The sequence below is a fragment of the Xiphophorus maculatus genome, chromosome 6, assembly GCF_002775205.1.
Source record: "Xiphophorus maculatus strain JP 163 A chromosome 6, X_maculatus-5.0-male, whole genome shotgun sequence".
NCBI lineage: Eukaryota > Metazoa > Chordata > Actinopteri > Cyprinodontiformes > Poeciliidae > Xiphophorus > Xiphophorus maculatus.
Genome location: NC_036448.1, coordinates 421,247 through 440,838, shown reverse-complemented (window position 1 = coordinate 440,838; position 19,592 = coordinate 421,247). Strand labels below are relative to the sequence as shown.

Genomic DNA, 19,592 nt, shown 5'->3' with positions numbered 1-19,592 from the left:
TCGTCCATCCATCCATCCATCCATCCATCCATCTTCTTCCGCTTATCCGAGGTCGGGTCGCGGGGGTAGCAGCTTCAGAAGGGAGGCCCAGACTTCCCTCTCCCCAGCCACTTCTTCTAGCTCTTCCGGGGGAATCCCGAGGCGTTCCCAGGCCAGCCGAGAGACATAGTCCCTCCAGCGTGTCCTGGGTCTTCCCCGGGGCCTCCTCCCGGTGGGACGTGCCCGGAACACCTCACCAGGGAGGCGTCCAGGAGGCATCCTGGCCAGATGCCCGAGCCACCTCAACTGGCTCCTCTCGATGTGAAGGAGCAGCGGCTCTACTCTGAGTCCCTCCCGGATGACTGAGCTTCTCACCCTATCTCTAAGGGAGAGCCCAGCCACCCTACGGAGAAAACCCATTTCGGCCGCTTGTATCCGCGATCTCGTTCTTTCGGTCATGACCCAAAGCTCATGACCATAGATGAGGGTGGGAACATAGATCGACCGGTAAATCGAGAGCTTCGCTTTTTGGCTCAGCTCTCTCTTCACCACGACGGACCGGTACAGCGCCCCCTTGACAGCAGACGCTGCGCCAATCCGCCTGTCGATCTCCCACTCCCTTCTTCCCTCATTCGTGAACAAGATCCCGAGATACTTGAACTCCTCCACCTGGGGCAGGCACCCCCCTTGACCCGGAGAAGGCACTCTACCCTTTTCCGGCTCAAGACCATGGCCTCGGATTTGGAGGCACTGATCCCCATCCCGGCCGCTTCACACTCGGCTGCGAACCGCTCCAGCGAGAGCTGCAGATCATGACCTGATGAGGCCAGTAGGACCACATCGTCTGCAAAAAGCAGAGACGAGATCCTAAGGCCACCAAATCGGATCCCCTCAACACCTTGGCTGCGCCTAGAAATTCTGTCCATGAAAGTAATGAACAGAATCGGTGACAAAGGGCAGCCCTGGCGGAGTCCAACTCTCACCGGAAACGAGCCCGACTTACTGCCGGCAATGCGGACCAGACTCTGACACCGGTCATACAGGGACCTGACAGCCCGTATCAAAGGGCCCGGTACCCCATACTCCCGGAGAACCCCCCACAGGGCTCCCCGAGGGACACGGTCGAACGCCTTCTCCAAGTCCACAAAACATAATCATAACAGTATGAAAACAATAGGCCTTACAAAACAATAGGATACACATAGATGTGTTTGGCAGCGCTCCCCAATGACGCACTAAAAATCTGGTGCACATTGGCTGATATAGCGAGGAGATATAGCTGATGGATTAATCTAGGGGGCACAGTGTAGTCAAATTACAATTTAATGCTATTGGGCTCTTTCAAGGTGAACAAAGGTCATACATATCCAGTTGGTTGCAAATCGGATGATGTATGTGTGATTTAGAGACGACCGTATGCTTATGGCGAGAGATTGAAATTCACCATTAGGCCACGCCCACACGATTCACCCAGCAGCCAGCATTGACAGAGTCCATGTCATTTTATGTCAGTTGGCACAGGATTAAAACCCCATATGAATCAAAGAGTAAAAGTAAGACATACAGTAGAAAAAACAGATGACTTCCTGTCGGAAGTGTGTGGGGCTAAGGTGATGTCATCAGTTGGACATGACAATGTGATTAGGATGGGTCTGTGTGAGACATACTTAGTCTGATGCAGCTGTGACCTTGCATGTGGAAGTTATTGAACCTTGATGTTTCATGGCAAATATTCAGTTTGACACTAAGTCACGCCCACATGCTTTGATGAATGAGAAATCTTTTGATAACTTTTGACCTTCAATGCCTCTAAAGTGTGCTGAATGATTCTGAAGTCTGTATCTGAAAAACTGTAGGACGAGTTCGATCAGATATGACGTCTATGAAAAAGAGAAAATGACGGCTTAGATCCAAAATGGTCGTCTTCCTGTTGGGTTTGGACCATGGCTCCAAGAGACTTCTTTGTAGATCCTGACAAGATACACATGTGTACCAAGGTTAATAATTCTAGGTTAAAGCATGGCTTGGGGATGATCATTTAAAATATTGTAGGGGGCACTATAGAGAAATTAGGCCACGCTCACCAAAGATTTTTATGAATTCCTGTTGGGGGTTGGATAAGGATCGATCCTAGTGAGTTTGGTTCACTTCGGCTCGAAACTGTGGAATTTAGAGCCAAACGTATGGCAAGGACGTTACAGGTCACTTTGCCACGCTGCCACGCCCACCTACTTCATTGATACCTGTCAGGGTATCACAACACACCAACAAGTCTTCTGTCTCTGGACACAGTTTGATGTTGATTAGGTCAAAGGGGTAAGTTAGCGACCGTTCACAGTAAAACATGACACTTCCTATTCTCAGGGGGCATGGCCTAAGTCAGGGGTGTCAAACTCCAGTCCTCAAGGGCCGGTGTCCTGCAGTTTTTATAAGTGCCACAGGTACAAAACACTGGAATGAAATGGCTTAATGACCTCCTCCTTGTGTAGATCAGTTCTCCAGAGCCTTGCTAATGACCCAATTATTCCATTCAGGTGTGGTGCAGCAAAGGCACAACTAAAAGTTGCAGGACGCCGGCCCTTGAGGACTGGAGTTTGACACCTGTGGCCTAAGTGATGCCATCATTTGACCATGGGGTATTGTAGGGCACCTGATGATGATCAATCACTGAAAGTTTGGTGCCTCTGAGAGATTTGTGTATGAGATATGAGTTTCGCGTTTCATGGCGAGTTGGTAAACTTTGACGCCTGTTAACACCCCTTCAGCATGCATGAAAACTCACCGTTTTGATAACTTTTAATCAGCCATGCCTTATGAACAATCTGACCAAGTTTGAAGTGAGATTGTTGATCGATCAAAATCCCTAGGAGGAGTTCGATCAAATGAGGATGTTGTAAACGGCCAAAATGGGGTCAAAATCGGAACAATCCAAAATGACCGACTTCCTGTCTGACTTGCACTATGACATTAATTGTATTTTCTGTGCGTCTTGGGGAGCTCAACAAGTGTACCACATTTCATGTCTCTACGATGAAGTAAGGTCATAGCGGAGGGTCTTTTGAAAATTGCTAGGTGGCGCTGTTGAGCCGTTTCTTGCACAATTTTTGCGACGACCGTAAGATACGTAAATTTCACACAGGCTGTATGCAACCGCCAGGTTTGGTGAGTTTTTGAGTATGATAAAGCCCCCTCTTTAGGGGGGCAGAATCGTAATAATAAACAGTATAAAAACAATAGGCCTTCGCAGCGCTTTGCTGCTCGGGCCTAATAAACAGTATGAAAACAATAGGCCTTCACAGAGCTTTGCTGCTCGGGCCTAATAGTATTATTTGGTTCAACTTAGATTCAGACTGATAATATACACTAATTTCACAAATAACTTAAGGCTGCAAACAGCGTTTTAGGCTCTCAGAGCTTTGCGCCACGCTGGCCTTATGGGGGCCGCAGGGAGCTCTGGCAATGCCACCCACTCTCTGTTGTTGAGGCTCTCACGCAGTTCCCACAGCCGTCCACCAGACGATGCACATTGACGTATTGAGCAGTACTCCCTGATGCACAAAAAATCTAGTGCAGAACAGCTGATGTATTAAGGAGATGTAGCAGTTGAAATAACACAGTGGAGTTGAATTACAATTTAATGCCATTTGGCTCTGTGGAGGTTAACAAACGTCAGTCATATCAAGTTTGGTGCAAACTGGAGGATGCATTTGTGATTTAGGGCCAACCAAATGGCGATAGATTAGAATTCTCCATTCAGCCACAAGCTCCAGGCAGCAGCCAGTGAGAGATGGATTTGCCATGATGTTGTTCTACATCATTAAACACAGGTTTCAATCTGCATAAACCATAGAGTAAAAGGAAGACAAACAGTAGGAAAACAGGTGACTTACTGTTGAAAGGGAGTATGGCTAAGGTAATGTCACCAATTGACCATTTGAATATGATGAGGGTTGATCTGTAATGAGACATAAAAGTGCAGATCTGACTTTGTATGTGGAAGTTATTGCACTTTGTTTGATGGCGAATGGTCAGATTTTGAGGGTTGGCCATGCCAACATGCTTTGATGTATGAAAAAGATTTTGATAACTTTTGATGTTCAATGATTTTAAAGTCCGTGTCTCAAAAGCTGTTGGAGGAGTTTGATTAGATGACATCTATAAAAACGACACAATGGTGACTTTGATCCAAAATGGCCGACTTCCTTATGGGTTTAGACCCGGGGTCGGCAACCCGCAGCTCTAGAGCCGCATGCGACTCTTTAGCGCTGCCCTAGTGGCTCTCTGAACCTTTTTCAAAAATGTTTGAAAATAGAAAAAAGACGGGCATGGAAAATATATTTTTTGTTTAATATGGCTCCTGTAGAAGGACAAACAACACAATCATTCTTAACGTTTTCCAATGCTACAAAAATGTATAAAATAAATATAAAATTTCAACATTTCTGTCAACGACGATTTGCGTCAAGGCCTGCGACACGTTTCTTTCAGTTGGGCGGGGTGTGAGGCTGTTGTAAACAAACCGATGGGTGTGTGGTGGGAAGAGAGGAAAATAGCCGAAAAGAGATTCTACAATTCTTGGATCGAATCATTTGTATTCATTGCCATTGCAGAATAATTAGCTGAATGTTTGCTATGTAGTGAGAAGTTGTCAAATAACAAATACAGTACTTTCCGTACTATAGAGTATACCTTATTATAAGCTGCACCTACAAATAAAAAATAGAAAAAAACTGGAAACATGTATATATAAGCCGCACCGGGCTATTGAATGGTTCAAAGAATGGGAAAAAAGTAGCGGCTTATAGTCCAAAAAATACGGTAATGTGGAAAGACATTTCCAGGGAAGGTACATTAGCTGCCGCGTCAATATTAAAGTGACATCTTACATACCCCATGTTGAGAAGCTGTCCAGTGATGTCCGTAAACAGAAGTCACATTAAACACATAAGAACACAATCCTGTCTTAGTCACATATATTTAGTAACAAAGTGGTAGTTTTTATAAATTGATTAGTGATTTTTGTCGGTATATATTTAGAATTACACTAGTTTAGAATTACTATTGTGTTTTGTTGCTGAAGTCCGATTGTGTGTCAAAAGAGACGAGGATGCTATGTTTTACCATTACACTGACTTGCTTGGCATTTGCACAGAAATCAAACTTAAACTGTATTAATTAAATTTTTCAAAAGGCAACTGCTTTAGTTGTATAACTGCAGGTTGCGTTTTATTGCACTCTGTTTGTTGCCCAGATAAGGGGCACATTATGCACGTTCCGTTTAGTTGTTTTTTCGATCACACACTTGACGGTGAACGAGCGATCATTATGCAATCTGCATTTGGGAGCAGATTTTCCGAGTTCCAAAAGGAAAAAAAAATGACGCTTTCCTTGTCGATCTTCATAATAAAAATGACATCAAAAATCTGATTTCTTTATTGCATTTCTTTAATTTTATCAATGCAACAAAACATAATACATTAATATTGTAACGGAAGGTAAACTTAAAGCAACATTGTACAACAGAATAGTCACGTGGTGGGTCATTCCTTCCAGGACCCACTGCAGGGAAAATAAACATTTAATTATGAATGCTAATTATGTATACACTTAGTCATTTTGATAATAGGCTAAAATGGCTAATATAAACACTGAAAGTCTGTTTTGTGTTCAATATAGGCCTAATATAAGGCTCTTTATTTTTTGCGGCTCCAGACAGATTTGTCTTTTGTTTTTTTGGTCCAATATGGCTCTTTCAACATTTTGGGTTGCCGACCCCTGGTTTAGACCATGGCTCCAAGTAACTTTTATTTAGGTCCTTTCAAGATGTACATGTGTACCAAATTTCATGATTGTCACTCAAAGTATGGCTTGGGACTGATTTGTTAAATATTCTAGGAGTCACTGTGGCAGAATTAGGCCACACCCACCAAATATTGCATAACATTCCTGTCGGGACATGGACAAGGATCGATCACAGTGAGTTTGGTGCAGGTTGGCTGAAATATGTGGAATTTAGAACCAAATGTATGGCAACAGAGTGATCTGTGACTTTGCCACACTGCTATAGCCATGCCCTTCCCCGAAAACTCTTGGCACTTTAAAGCAAGTGAGACCAACTTGTGGTCTGTTTCCTGAAACAAGACCATCTTGATTAGGTCAAGGAGGTCAGTAATGGAGCTTTCCAAGTAAATAAAAGTCACTTCCTGTTTTGAGGGGCTTAGATGACGTCACACAGTAACAACATAGGATTGTCAGGCATCCAATCAGGATCACTAATGCCATGTCTGATGGCAATTCACCTTTTTATGTGAAAGTTATAGCATTTCGTTTGCTTTGGCGAGTATGCCAAGTTTGCCACTCGGCCACTGAACATACAAAGACTACATTTTTTGGATAACTTTTAAAGCCCGACCCCTTAATCCCAATAGGTTGATAGCCGATAATAGGAGTTTGTTAAATTTTGAGGTGTGTAAAACTGAAAAATGGCCAAAATTTGCCCTTTGACCCAAACTGTTTGCCTCCCTGTACATTTTAGGGAGTATGGGACTTTTTTTCTTGATTTGGGGTTATCTACCTCCATTCTGAATTTCAGATCTCTATGACCTACGGTTTGTCCTATCTCACGTTAGGGGGTACTGCAGTTCGGCCACACTCACTTGTAATTCCACAGGAATCTGAAAACCTCAGTTGAGAGACAATTTTGGTTGAAGTTTGGTGAGTCTTTGAATATGTTTAAGCCTCCACAAAGCCCCATAATTTGTCGGAAAAATAATAAGAAAACCTGAGATTGAAATAGGCCTTCGCAGCACTTTGCTGATCGGGCCTAATAAAATAAAATGTAGACCAAACATTGTATCCAAGCAGTGCAGTACCAGACATTAATTTGGCATGAACTATGTAAGAAAAAAATGTATAAAACAGCAACAAGAGATACGAATGACTGGACACATTGGATACAGCTCCCAACACAGAAAACTCCCTGTATTGGCCAGGGGATAACAGTAAATACTGAGACTAAACACATTATTAAGATAACAAAATCAAACACAGAGCTTATAGAAACAGTTATTATAATCTTAATTTTAGATTTTGGCACCTTCTTAGCAACTAAATTTCATGTTATAGCTGCTATGTAACTCATTGGAAGATCATGGGAAAACCCCAACCAGCACAGATGGCTTATCTGAACTGTAAGAGTGAGAGGCAGCTGGATGCACTAATTAATTAGTGTAATTATTTACACTAATTACAAGAAACACCCGGAACTACCAACTTAGTAACAAAAATAAGGAAATTAGTAAACAAATAGTACCAGTAAAAATAAAAGATGTTCCACTGCAAGATTTGAGAATGTACACTATAATAAGAAAATCAACTTGCTGCACAAGGCCGTGTGTATTTCATTAATATCTTCACTCTGTCATTCTATACTTCTTGTCATCTTTCAGTATATACCTCCTAAGCATACCTTTGGTTTTGTTTCTTTCTCAGGTATTATCTCCCTGGTCATCTTGACAGTGCTGTGCATCATGGTGTTCGTGATTCGCCACATGTTTCGTCACAAGGGCTCATACCACACTAATGAGGCCAAGGGAGCAGACTCAGCAAACTGTGCTGATGCAGCCATTATTGTCAATGACCCGGCCTTCACTGAAACTATTGATGAGAGCAAGAAGGAGTGGTTCATCTGAAGTCTGGATAGGCCTTGAAAACATCACACATGGACATTGGTCGATTTTTTTTTTTTTTCCAAGCTTTGGGAGTATTTAGGAAGTGGCAACCTGTGGAACCTTAAGCATGTATGAGCCTTTATTTTTTTATAAAACTTTTCAATAGACATTGCATTGTCCATTTCTCCTAAATGAACAATGCAATGAAGTAAAACCCTTCACAGGATTGTGCCATAAAATCATAGAATGAAATTGTCTTAGAACATATCAGTTTTGTTTGTTACCATTCTGAAATAAATTTTCTATTAAGTGTCAAGATTCTTTTTATTAGCTTTGTTAGCCTTATTTATATATTTATGTATTTTTTCTGTTCATATTTGATCTCCATAAAATTTGACACATTGTATCCATCATTATGCCACAAAACATCCATAATTGTAGCTAATATTTAAATTCTTTTTGTTTTTTTACCATATTTTTAAAGATTTTTGGGCTGAGCTTTTATTGAACCCTGGATGTGTACGTTCTGGCTGGCCTGTAAGTACAGATGATGAAACACAATAAAGCTGCATTTTACATGATAGACAGCATTGACTCTTCTAGTTGTTGGTTATAAAATTCAAACTGAGGCCAATTAATCTAAACAGGTTCTTATATTTAGGTATTTTTGTATTTTTCTTATTTTTCCACACTACATTTACTTTTAAGACGTATGAAAACCCCTGACTGGACTATGTTTTAAGTTGGTAAGATAGTTTTACGGAATTATTTTAAAAGGTCTCGTATAGCATCAGTCTCTTGAAACCAGATATTTAATAAGTTATTGCAAAGGAATGTTTATTAGTTACATGTTTAGCTCCACCTTAACTCTGGACATTTGATTGTATTTGATTGTAATGCATTTGTATTTATTTATGTTCTTGTGCAATTGTATGCTGTTTGACACTGACTTGCCCTATATTTTTTCTTTATGAGACACTGTAGAACCACATAGTTTTCTTCATGTTACATGGATAAAAAAAATCCAAAACCTACTTGTAAATTTGGTTGACTGGTTTTCTTGTATGTTTAACTGTGTAGAAAAAAACCCTGAGAAGGCACTGAGGAAGCCGCTGGTTTAAGATGAAAATGGTCCAATTCATTGTCCTCTTCTATGGACTCTTCTATGTGATCAGATGCACACAGCATGTTCGTTTTCGGATTTTCCACAAAGTCTTATATTTACAGACATATTTCTCTTTATTCCATATCCACTTATCTAAATGTTGACTTTCTTCATCCATCATGCTCTCTCCTCACTCCCTTATGTGTTGCTTTCTATCTTTCTTTTTTTCGTACTGTATGCTGAATGTTGTACTGCATGCTGTGTGGTGAATGGACTGATGTAAAACTTTTTTTCTAACATTTTTTTCACTTATTTCTGTTCTTTGTAGATTGTTATAAGAGATTGTTCTTTTTGTGGTTTGCACAATTATGGCAGGACACCGTCCCTCTCATTGAGAAACATAATGAGAGTGGCTCCACAGCCTCTGTGGAACAGGTGCTGTTAGCAGTTGGAGATAAAGTGGGACACGGAAACATTTCCTATGTCTCATGCATGGGTTGCTTCTGTCAAGCAGCCAGAGTTTGTTACTCAACTTGTTGAAAGTGGGAATGGAATAAATGAGTTTCAAATTTCTCCTTTAGTTGTTCTGTCCACCTGGATTACATTGTCTGGATTTCCGCCCTGTTGATGATGACTAGTGATGATGACTTATTAAAGCCAAATAAATTATAACACTGTTTAGGAACAACAGAGAAATAGTTTACTGTTACAGCGCTGATCCACTGCCATTCACCCTTAAAAGGATCCAAGATTAGTTGAACATGTTGGCCTAAAAATGTTGTAATTTTCCTAACTAAAAAAAATGCTGTTTGTGATATGCCACAGCTTATAATTTCTTCAAGAATTTTATTTCTTGTTATATTTTTATCCATGGAGGTCGCCATTTTTTCAGCTGCTGGGCTCATGATGCAGGTGTGTTTACTGTTTATTTTACAGAGCAAACACAGGAAGGCTCTAATATGATAACCCGAGTTATCATATTGCGTTTGACTGGTGTAATTTTAGATAATGCCACACGTCACTGTTGGCTGTAACATAAAAAGAAAACAGTGAGGTGACTCTGGATCACTTCCCACATGAAAGAACGAAGAGCACAGTGAGAGAGAGTTGAACACAATGTCCGAGGGACCTACATTTGTGCTCTTAACATTTATCTCCAGAAGACTTTGATTCATTTGTACAAGGAAAACTGACAAAGGCTCTAACAGCTGATTATTACCTTTACAAGCTAAAAACAAATACCATGCTGACAGTTTTTATGCACAAAGCGCCTAAACCCCGCTGCCGCTGGCTAGAGAGCAAAAAATGCCAGGAGAAACATCAGACAGACGGCATCGGAAGCTCTTTTAAATGCTAACAGAGCTCTGCAGCAGTACTGCCGCCCTATTTACTTCCGAACCGAAGACCTGACCCTGACCATAAACTGCTGTTACCAGACCAGACACAAAGTTACAGAACTACTTACCAGATCATACACTCTGACCAGAGGTATGTGTCATTCTTTGTTTCATTTATGAAGCTGAAGGCAGCAGCAGTAAAATACCAGCTCCAACTCTGTCCTCTTTCTCCATTTGGTTCTCCTCATCTTCAATATTGCTCTTTGTGATTTCTACATTCCCATTGATTTCAACGTGCTTAATGAGTAAAGGCTTAAAGACGTTACTCATTGCTGTTTTGTCTGGATGGAGCTAACGAAGTCAACCTTTAGACGTCATTTACCCAGAATGCATTGCAGTGTGAACAACATGGCGATGTTCATGTGACAATATTTTATTAAAATTTATAAAAACTAAATTGCCTACAGTGTTATTACTGTGTTGTTTTTATGTCTAAAATAAATATTTCTCAAATAAAGTCTAATGTTACAACTAATCATGGATTCCTTTAAGGGACAACACAAAGTGGCCCCAGACAGTAGATTTCCACTCCTTTTGGCTCCTACAGAAGCTACCCCGTAAAGAGGGCATTCCCATGTGATGTCATTTCTTTACCCTTATACTGTATGTATGTACACGTGTGTGTCCATGAAGCAGCTAAAAGAGATAGAAGAAAAAGACAGAATCATTTATTTGTATCTAACAAGGTGCTAGTGCAGGTGCTGAAACGCTTCAGAAGACTGGCTTGGTGGGTTCAAGACTGTCAGTTTGGGACGTACAGATTCCAAACTTAATCATGTTCTGTCTTTGCATAGACAAGTGTTTATGTATCTGGATTCACCAACCTGGTTGTTAGATGTCTCTTTCCATGTTAAACATGAGGAGGGATATATGGTATATGCAAGCTTAAGTGTGATGAAGTGTTTTGAGTGTGGAGATGTGGGGCACAAGCAGATTAAACAGGAGGCTGAGGTCACTGCAGCAGCCACTGTAGGCAGAAGCAGCCAGGAAGAGCTGCCTGAGACCACTGCCCCTGCACCAGTGGAGCCGATGGTTTCAGTCAGCATTCCAGGTGAGAGCAAAACTGTTTCTTCTGAGGATGTTGGAGACCTTGCTGATTCTGTGGGGGCCGGTGGAACTGCAAAGACTGGGAGTGGTGTCAGAGGCTTCACAGCTCTCAGTGTTGACACTGGTGGCAAGTCCTAAAAAAATCATGACATAGATCTATCATATGTGTAACTTCCTGAAGGACTGGTGTGGACAGTCCCCACCAGGGCCAGCCCCAGGCATAAGAAAACTAAGCAGCTGCTTAGGGCCCTAGGACCACTAAGGGGCCCCCTCAGTGGAGCTGATTTATTTTATTTTTTTAGTAATAATTTTTGTGTCATTATAATATCAAAAACACACAATTTCACTATTAACTGATTTGTTTTTACAATAATATATATTTGTATGTAGAAATTATTATTTTATTGATAAAAAGAAAACAAATAAATTGCTCTTGGGGCCACCTGGTGGCTGCGGTAGGTACAGCACGCTTCGCTGGTAACATGAGCTGCCGTGCAATGAGCAGAGCACATCCAAAGGTCCAAAGCTTCCGGTCAGAAGAGAAATAAGCAAACAATGTCTCAAAAAAGGACTTATCCTTCAGGGAGGTAGAAGAGAAAGGCAGAATAGAAAAAAGCCAAGATAAAGGTTTGTTTTAATGTGTCTTGGTAATGTAATGTAAAAGATTTGTAAAGCTGCTAATAGAAAATTAGCTTGAACGGTCCAGTTCAACAGCCAACCATATATGCTAGGGCAGGGGCGCCGCCAGGAATCTTGGGTACCCTGACAAAAAATTCAATTGGGCCCCCCCACGCAGCTGCTGTCAATCTGTGATTGAATTGTCATAACTTTTCCCCCCCTATACGGCGCCCCTGTGCTAGGGTCTTTGTGTTTGTGTGAAACTGAGTTTGAACTTTAAATGAGTTGATTCTCATGGTGGCTCTGCATATTTCTGAGGTATTTTTGGCCTCAAACTGCCGTATTTGATAGCAGTAATTAAAGCTTCTCAATGTTTGACATTATCTAGCAAAATGTTTTTACGTCAGGCTACATAGTTGCTACATCATTGAGCTGCTCTATACTGTAGTTGGGGATTTGTTGTTTGCTGCTGAGCAAAATTATTTTACATCAACTTCTAAGTTCTGTTAAAATCATTTGAAGGGTCAGAATCAGTACCAATCCACATTCTCAGGGGAGAAAGACTCACCTGTGTTACGGCCCAGAGAAGAGGGAGAAAGGAGAGAGGGTGGCAGGCAGACAGAAAGGAATGGGGCAGCTGGCCAGAACTTGGTCACCTGAAAGAAAAACACAATGTTCAGCTTTCTTATCATACAAACGCTTCATTTTTTTTCTGTGCAGATGATAGTTTCTCTTTTGCCAACTGTGTAGCAGTAAAGAGTCTGCTTAAACCCATTAACATAATGCAACAAGTTTTGTGGGGGTTCAGCATCTTTCCACTCATCTCGCAAAACGGTTTCTGGCCCACACACAGTTTTGAAACAGCTGCCTGACCAAAATTGCCTCATTGCGACTCCAGAAAGGTGGAAGAAACGGCAAACATTTCATGTCAACTTCTTAAAACCTTACCATGTTCGTGCTGAGACTGTATTGGTGGATGAAATTCACCCTGTATGCATTGGTGAAACAGTGACCTCTGCTGGAGGTGAGTGGAATGGCGATGGGTTGCCTGCTCCAGATTGAGCCATTCTAACTGGTCGACTTAAGAATTCTGAAGTACTGAAAAACTTGGACATTGTGCTGAGTTATTGTGACGTCCCCCTCCACTTGACGTGGAGGGATCCGTCAGTTATTGTGTTTTGTCCTGAGGCGGAGCAGAGTGGGCGGGACCAGGATTCGCCAGGACCAGCGCGTCATCGCTATAAAAGGGAGTCGGCTTCTCCACCCAGCAGGGCTCTACAGAGGTGGCTCTTCCCTTACCTGTCTGGCGACCCTGTTCTGGTTATGTTTTGTTTGTTTGACCTTTCTTTTCTTTTGCAGAACTTCTCCGGTTATCACTGACTTCAGAGATGCCGTCGACCACCGAGGGGGATACCCGCTTGTCGCTGTTTGGGCTTTGTTAATGTGTTTGGGTTGTTCAATAAAGAACATATTCTTTATTTGATAGCCGTGTTTCTCTGGCTTTTGTTACGGCTCACGAGTCAGGTCGTAACAGTTATTTACCAGAGACTCGGTGCTTTGAGTTGATTCAGTTGATAAAATCTCACTCTGATTTATTTGCCGATGTTCCATCCTGCACACACCTGATCAAACGTGATATTGAGGTGGGTGATGCACGACCTATAAAACAGCATTTTTATAGGGTTAACCCAGAAAAACGCAAACATCTGGATGCTGAGGTTGACTACATGTTAAAACATGGCATCGCTCAAGCATCATGTTCAAGCTGGTCTTCACCTTGCTTGCTAGTTCCAAATTCAGACAAAACCTATCAGTTTTGTTCCGACTTCAGAAAAGTCAATAGCATAACCAAACCTGATTCATACCCTTATGAATTGACCAGATTGGTAATGCTAAATTCATTAGTAACATAGACCTACTAAAACCCTAGTGTCATTGCAGATGCTTTGTCAAGAGCACAAAGTCAGTAACTTTTTTTCTTTTTCTCTCCTTTCCTGTCTAACAGAGTCACTTCAAGGTACCAGTTGTTGCCTTAGACCGGAAGGGATTTAAGTTTTGTTATTATTATTTTTGCTCCATCTCAGCTGGCCTGAGATATTGTGACTGCATTTAATTTTGTTTTTTCTATTTTTCTAGACGTTAATACACAGGTTGCCCACGGTTCCGGTGGGACGCTGTCTTGAAGATGGGGGAGGGGAGAGATTACGGCCCAAGGCCCCTCCTCAACTTACTTCAGAAGATCAGGAGGTTTTAAACTCTGATTTAACATTTAAAGAACTTACAGCTACTGTTACCACAGATGGCATTGGGAAGATTGTTAGAATTATTATGTGTTGTTATCATTCTTACATTAGTAGTTTTACATGCTATGTTGAAACTTTTGATCCAGTTACAGAATGTCTCTGCAGCATGATTATATTTAACAACAGAATGTTCCCCCGCCCTTGTGAGAAATTGATCTCACAAGAAAGGACTAGATGACCTGTGTGCAGACAAAACTTGCTTTTCCTTTTTATCTCTCCCTCCTCTGAAAATAAAAGGTTGGCAGAAGACACGGGTGAGCAGCTTGTAGGAGCGGCTCGCTGTGTCTTCTCCTTTTGCAAAAGCTTGGTTGAAAAATAATAAACGTCTGCGGTTCTTTTTATGTAGGTTGAGAAATTACTTATCAAAGATCTCCAGGCATTTCTGGAAGTGGATGGGTATAATTAGTATTTTGTTAAAGGAAGACTTCCTGCATTTTGTTGGCAGAGAATTTTCCTGCCAACTGGTGAACTTGAGAGGAACTTGGCTCATTTAAAGAACTGGAAACAAATGACTCTTTTAGGCAGATTATAAAATTCTTTCAAACACCTTTGAAAGAATTTTATAATCTGTGCCTACAAGAGTCATTTGTTTAAGAGACTTAAACATTTGCTTGACCTTTTAGTTCCAGACAGATCTACATTGAATAATTTATTTATTATGAAATGTTTGTAAGACATGATCTGAATGAGCGGATTATCTCTATCAATCAAGAGAAGGCTTTTTATTGTTTTTTTGTTTACAACTTTGCAAGCTCTTGGTGGTTTTATTTCTTGCCTGAAATTACTGGTAACACTTTATTTGACAGGGTGTGCATAAGACTGACATGACACTGTCATAAACATGAAGCAGTCTTTATTAAATTAATGTTTTTTAATTAAAAATATAGCAAATGAAGCAGAGATACCTACTTGTCAAGCACAGGTGTGGTTAACTCTGGATCGGTTTTGAATCCTTTGAGGTGAATCCTCATGTCTTTGCCATTTCTTGCCCTGTCTGTCTGTATAGCTTATTATTTTTAAAAATTGTGGACTTTTAGAAATTGTGGTGTATTCACTATTTAGACCAATATTATACTTTTTAGATTATTATGCAAAGAAACTCCCACTAGTTCTTCCAAGGAAACTCCTGTTTAGAGTTGCTTTTGAAACCTAATCATGAAAAGTTAATCAATAATCTGATGAGCAAGATGTAATATTGTTGACTGTTTTCTATGACTTTGTATTTTTGTGTTTTTATGATGTAAAGCACTTTGAAATGCCTTGTTGCTGAAATGTGCTATGCAAATACATTCTGATTGATTGATTGATTGATTGATTGATTGATTGATTGATTGATTGATTCATTCATTCATTCATTCATTCATTCATTCATTCTACCTTATAAGTTATGGAGTACTTATAAGTATCTTGCAACCCAGAAAAGAAAATGGAACAAACATAGATTCCAGAGAAACTATAACTGGTGAAAAAATAGTATACTTTATTATACTTAAGTATATTTTAAATATACTCTGTTTTCTGAAGTACATTTTAGTATGCTATCATGTGGGCATACTTATTAAGACTATACTAAAAGTGTAAAATAAATACATTTTAAAAAACATGATTCTCGTACTTTTTTAAGAACTATATTTTTTGGTACACTTTCTAAAAGTATATGTTTTATAAAATCTACTTGTAGAAGCCTAAATTCAGTTTTTGTTCATTCAGACTTTAGGATAAGTTATGTTCATATTTCTTATTATAATTTGTTTATTTGGATAAAAATGATAACTAGTTAAATCTATTGCATAGTAATTTACTATATTTGACTACACTAAAGTCTTGAAAATTTGCATATCTAATTGGAATTAAGGATTTTAGGGTGTGGCTAGCCAGAGTCAGTTGGGCAGTTGGAGTGGAGCCACACAGTTTTTTGACCTCACTCTCTTTCCTTTTAAATTGTCGTTTCTCTTTATTTTTCGTGGAAAGGTAACCTTTGTACCGTTTTTATTATTATTTCTGAAGTAAACCATTCAACTATATTAAGAGGATCCAGTCCCTGGTTTGGTTTTGTCGTTTTCGTCATCAAGTGGACCGAATGGGAAAGACGGAGAGCGTCAAGCTTATGGCTTCATTATTTAGGAAATTACACTACTTTAAATTCTAATTAAATATATTACTAAAGTTATACTTTGCATTTTACATTTTAAAAATACACTTTGCATGTATTAGTATAAATGCAAATTTTAAACGTGCATTTTAAAAATATACTACAAATATATACAAAAAATACTTTTCGGAAGTTGCCTTTTGGTAATATTTTTTTTAGCTATTTATCTTAGATTACTTATAAACAGTGCAGTACATATATAAACAAACTTATGTTTGTTTCAGAAATAGGTATTTTATCAATTTTATTGTGATTATTATAATTTTTATTATAACAATCATTCAACTTCATGTTATAACTGCATGGAGGATCTGCTTTTTGTGACTTAATATAGTTCTCAGTAAACTGGTTTTAATTAAGCTCAGTATCCCAAAGAGACTTTGATATTGTGAGGCTGTTGTTATAACTTCTTCATCATTGCTTTTATCTTCATATTTTTGCTGTCTAAGCAAATTAAGATGAAAGAGGAAACCAGGGATCAGGAATTAGAAAACCTAAAGACTTTCCTGTCTCAGAAGAGGCTCTGGCTCCACCAGATCACCAACCAGTTCTGAGGATGAAGCTCCACATCCTTCCATCCTTTTTTTTTTTTACACTAAGCAGCTGGCTACATTTTTAACAACAGCAAAAACCTTTTGTGTTTCTGACACTAAGTGCTTAATAAACATGATTTCATTTAAAAATAATTGGACAGAATTTATTCCCCTTGTTAATCTACCATTTGTCTCTCATACATTTTATTCATTGTTAGCTTTCAGGGCTCTGTGATGGACTGGTGACCTGTCCAGGGTGAACTCTGCCTCTCATCTGATGACTGCTGGAGATGGGCTTTTAAGGTAGCTTTTAAGGTAGTTTTTCTCCCTTAAGTTCACATTTAAACCAACTTAATAGAATCAATAGATTCTATGATATTACTGACTATTTTTTCTACTTCTAACATAAACAGGCAAATAAGTCACTCAGAAATGTTTTTTCACTCCGGTCCCAATCATCATCAGTTCTGATGATGTCACATACATAGCGAGTCCACAACATCCTGAAATTGTAAGTCTGACTTTTATGCCGTTTTTCTTTACTCTTTAAAATACAAGTGCTTTCTCTGATTAATTGCTCTATTATTTTATTCTTTTTTGTAGGTTTCTGTAAAGTGCAGTGAATGGGAACTGGAGTTCACTGGAGTGCAGTGAACTCCAGTGTTACTGCAGTTTGTCTGCAGTAACACTGGAATACTGTGACATTGTATTAAAACAATATTTTGTCCTTGGTGAAACATTTTTCACATTTCATCTAAAGTGTATCTGTTGTTTTATTGTACACATTTTTATAAGCATGTTGTCTGTAAACCATTAATACTGTATATTGACAATTTATAAAATTCTCTGATAGTATATTGGCAATGTACTCTTGAAAAATGTGAATATATTGAATACACAATGTAATTAGTTTCACCTGGAAAGTGTGTTGTAATTGATCCTTCTGTGTTCTGGTAGCCTGATATGTTGGCAGTACTGCAGTGTGTATGAAGCATGTAATGTACAAAGTGGCAAAGCAGAATAATAAAATACATAAAGTAACTGAAAAGTGTGCTTCATTAGCAATTATAACAAACTAAAATTGTAATTGGAGCACACACTCTTTTCCCTCCTGCCCTCTGGGAGGCGTTACAGAAGCCTACGGACCAGAACCACCAGGCACCCGAACAGCTTCTTTCCCACAGCTGTTACGCTTTTGAACGCCTCCTGACATAAAACATAAACTATAAGGACTGTACTCCCCTATCCTCTCATACAACAATAACACATGGACTATCCTCACACACACACATCACAGACTGTTTTCTTCACACACACATACAACCTGTAAATTTTATCTGCCATTATTTATCTATGATCCATTCCCTAACATTCTTGTATATTCTGTATAATCTGTGCATATATCTCCCATATTTATACACAATATCTATATCTCTTGCTACAACCCCTTATAGTCCATACATACATAGTCTTATACATCTGTAAATAAATATTTATATCTCGTAGAGCACTTCTGGATAGATGCAAACTACATCTCATTGCTTGTACTTGTGACAGTGCAATGACAATAAAGTTGAATTCTATTCTGTGATCACACTAATATTTATATGTAATGCTTCTATATTTAAAAGACATTCTAAATATATTTTAAATGTAATTTGATCACAAAAATAGTTCACTAATATACTAATCAAGCACGTTTATATCACATAAAAAGCCGTACATTTAAAGTATACCAAGTATAACTTTAGTTGTTCCAAAAAGTGTATGTGATAGTACACTTGGCACACTTTAAATTGTGATTTTCTACAATTTAATTACTATTAATATAAACTATGTACAAAATTAGTTGTTCCAAAATAACATACTGAAAGTATAGTGATGATTAGTCTGGCTTCAAGTTTGCTCTTGTATGACAAAACTGAACATATTTAGTATATTTATTTTTCACCAGGGTAATGCCATTCACTAATAGATCTTACATCATATATGGATTGGGTAAAAACAGCTTCTGTTTTAGTAAAAAAAAAAAAAAACTGAAAACAGATCATATTCAGTGAGATGTGAAACTGAAGATACCTGCTACTTTTAGTGTTAAGGACAATTATTGTTTTTGTTGTAGAACCTCTGTCACTAAAATGTCAACCTTTGATGTTTTGAAGCATGAACACATTACTTACTATTTTGTTAAACATTACATTAAGTTCCACTATAAAGATTTTTGTTTTTTTATTTGTCATTTTAACAAAATAGTAAAAGATTATTATGGCTTTTATCAGCCATGAGCCATTTTATTAGCCATGACTTTAATTAATCTTAAATTCCATCTCAGTCTAGACTGAGATGGAATTTAAATCATGCTGAAATTTCAGTATATTTACTTAAAGTATACTTTTAGATAGTATATTTCTTAAAACTGTAATGTGGTACAATTATATTTAAGTGTGTTTAAAATCATAATGTCAAAATTGGGACAAGCATGCTGTTGGCATACTTTGTATATATTTATGTAGTACACTTAATACTTAAAATGTACATAAGCAAATTTAAGTATGTTTGAAATATACTAAAGTATATTTTTTCCCCCACTAGGGTAGCTACCACTTCAATGACTGTGCGAGCTAAGACACTTCTAGTGGCTCTGATTGGTTGTTTTGATTCGGGAGCTTTTTTTTTTTCTTTTCTTTTTTTTCTAAATGCTTTTAGTGGCACAAGAAAGAGGGTCAAGATTACCTCTCTTCCATTTTCAGGATATAGTAAAAATTTTAACAAAGATGAAAATAAAGTT

General features: G+C 38.9%; 1 protein-coding gene and 1 long non-coding RNA gene across 3 annotated transcripts in view; both read left to right on the top strand.

The window, feature by feature from the left end:
* Window positions 1-9,327, top strand: part of LOC102229106 (contactin-associated protein-like 2) — a 62,105-nt gene extending 52,778 nt beyond the window's left edge. The window contains exon 25 of the mRNA XM_005809209.2: window positions 7,471-9,327. Coding sequence (XP_005809266.1) covers window positions 7,471-7,670 — 200 coding nt within the window. The 3' untranslated portion in view covers window positions 7,671-9,327. The remainder of the gene's footprint in view (window positions 1-7,470) is intronic.
* Window positions 9,328-12,325: 2,998 nt separating this feature from the next.
* LOC111608809 lies at window positions 12,326-17,845 on the top strand. 2 transcript variants are annotated; one of them, XR_002752861.1, is made up of 6 exons: window positions 12,326-13,099; window positions 13,176-13,833; window positions 13,953-14,063; window positions 17,023-17,119; window positions 17,218-17,315; window positions 17,408-17,845. It is a non-coding gene; the product is annotated as an uncharacterized LOC111608809 (long non-coding RNA). The 2 variants fall into 2 exon arrangements; XR_002752860.1 differs by having other exon boundaries at window positions 12,327-13,099; window positions 13,176-14,063.
* The last annotated feature ends 1,747 nt before the right edge of the window (window positions 17,846-19,592 follow it).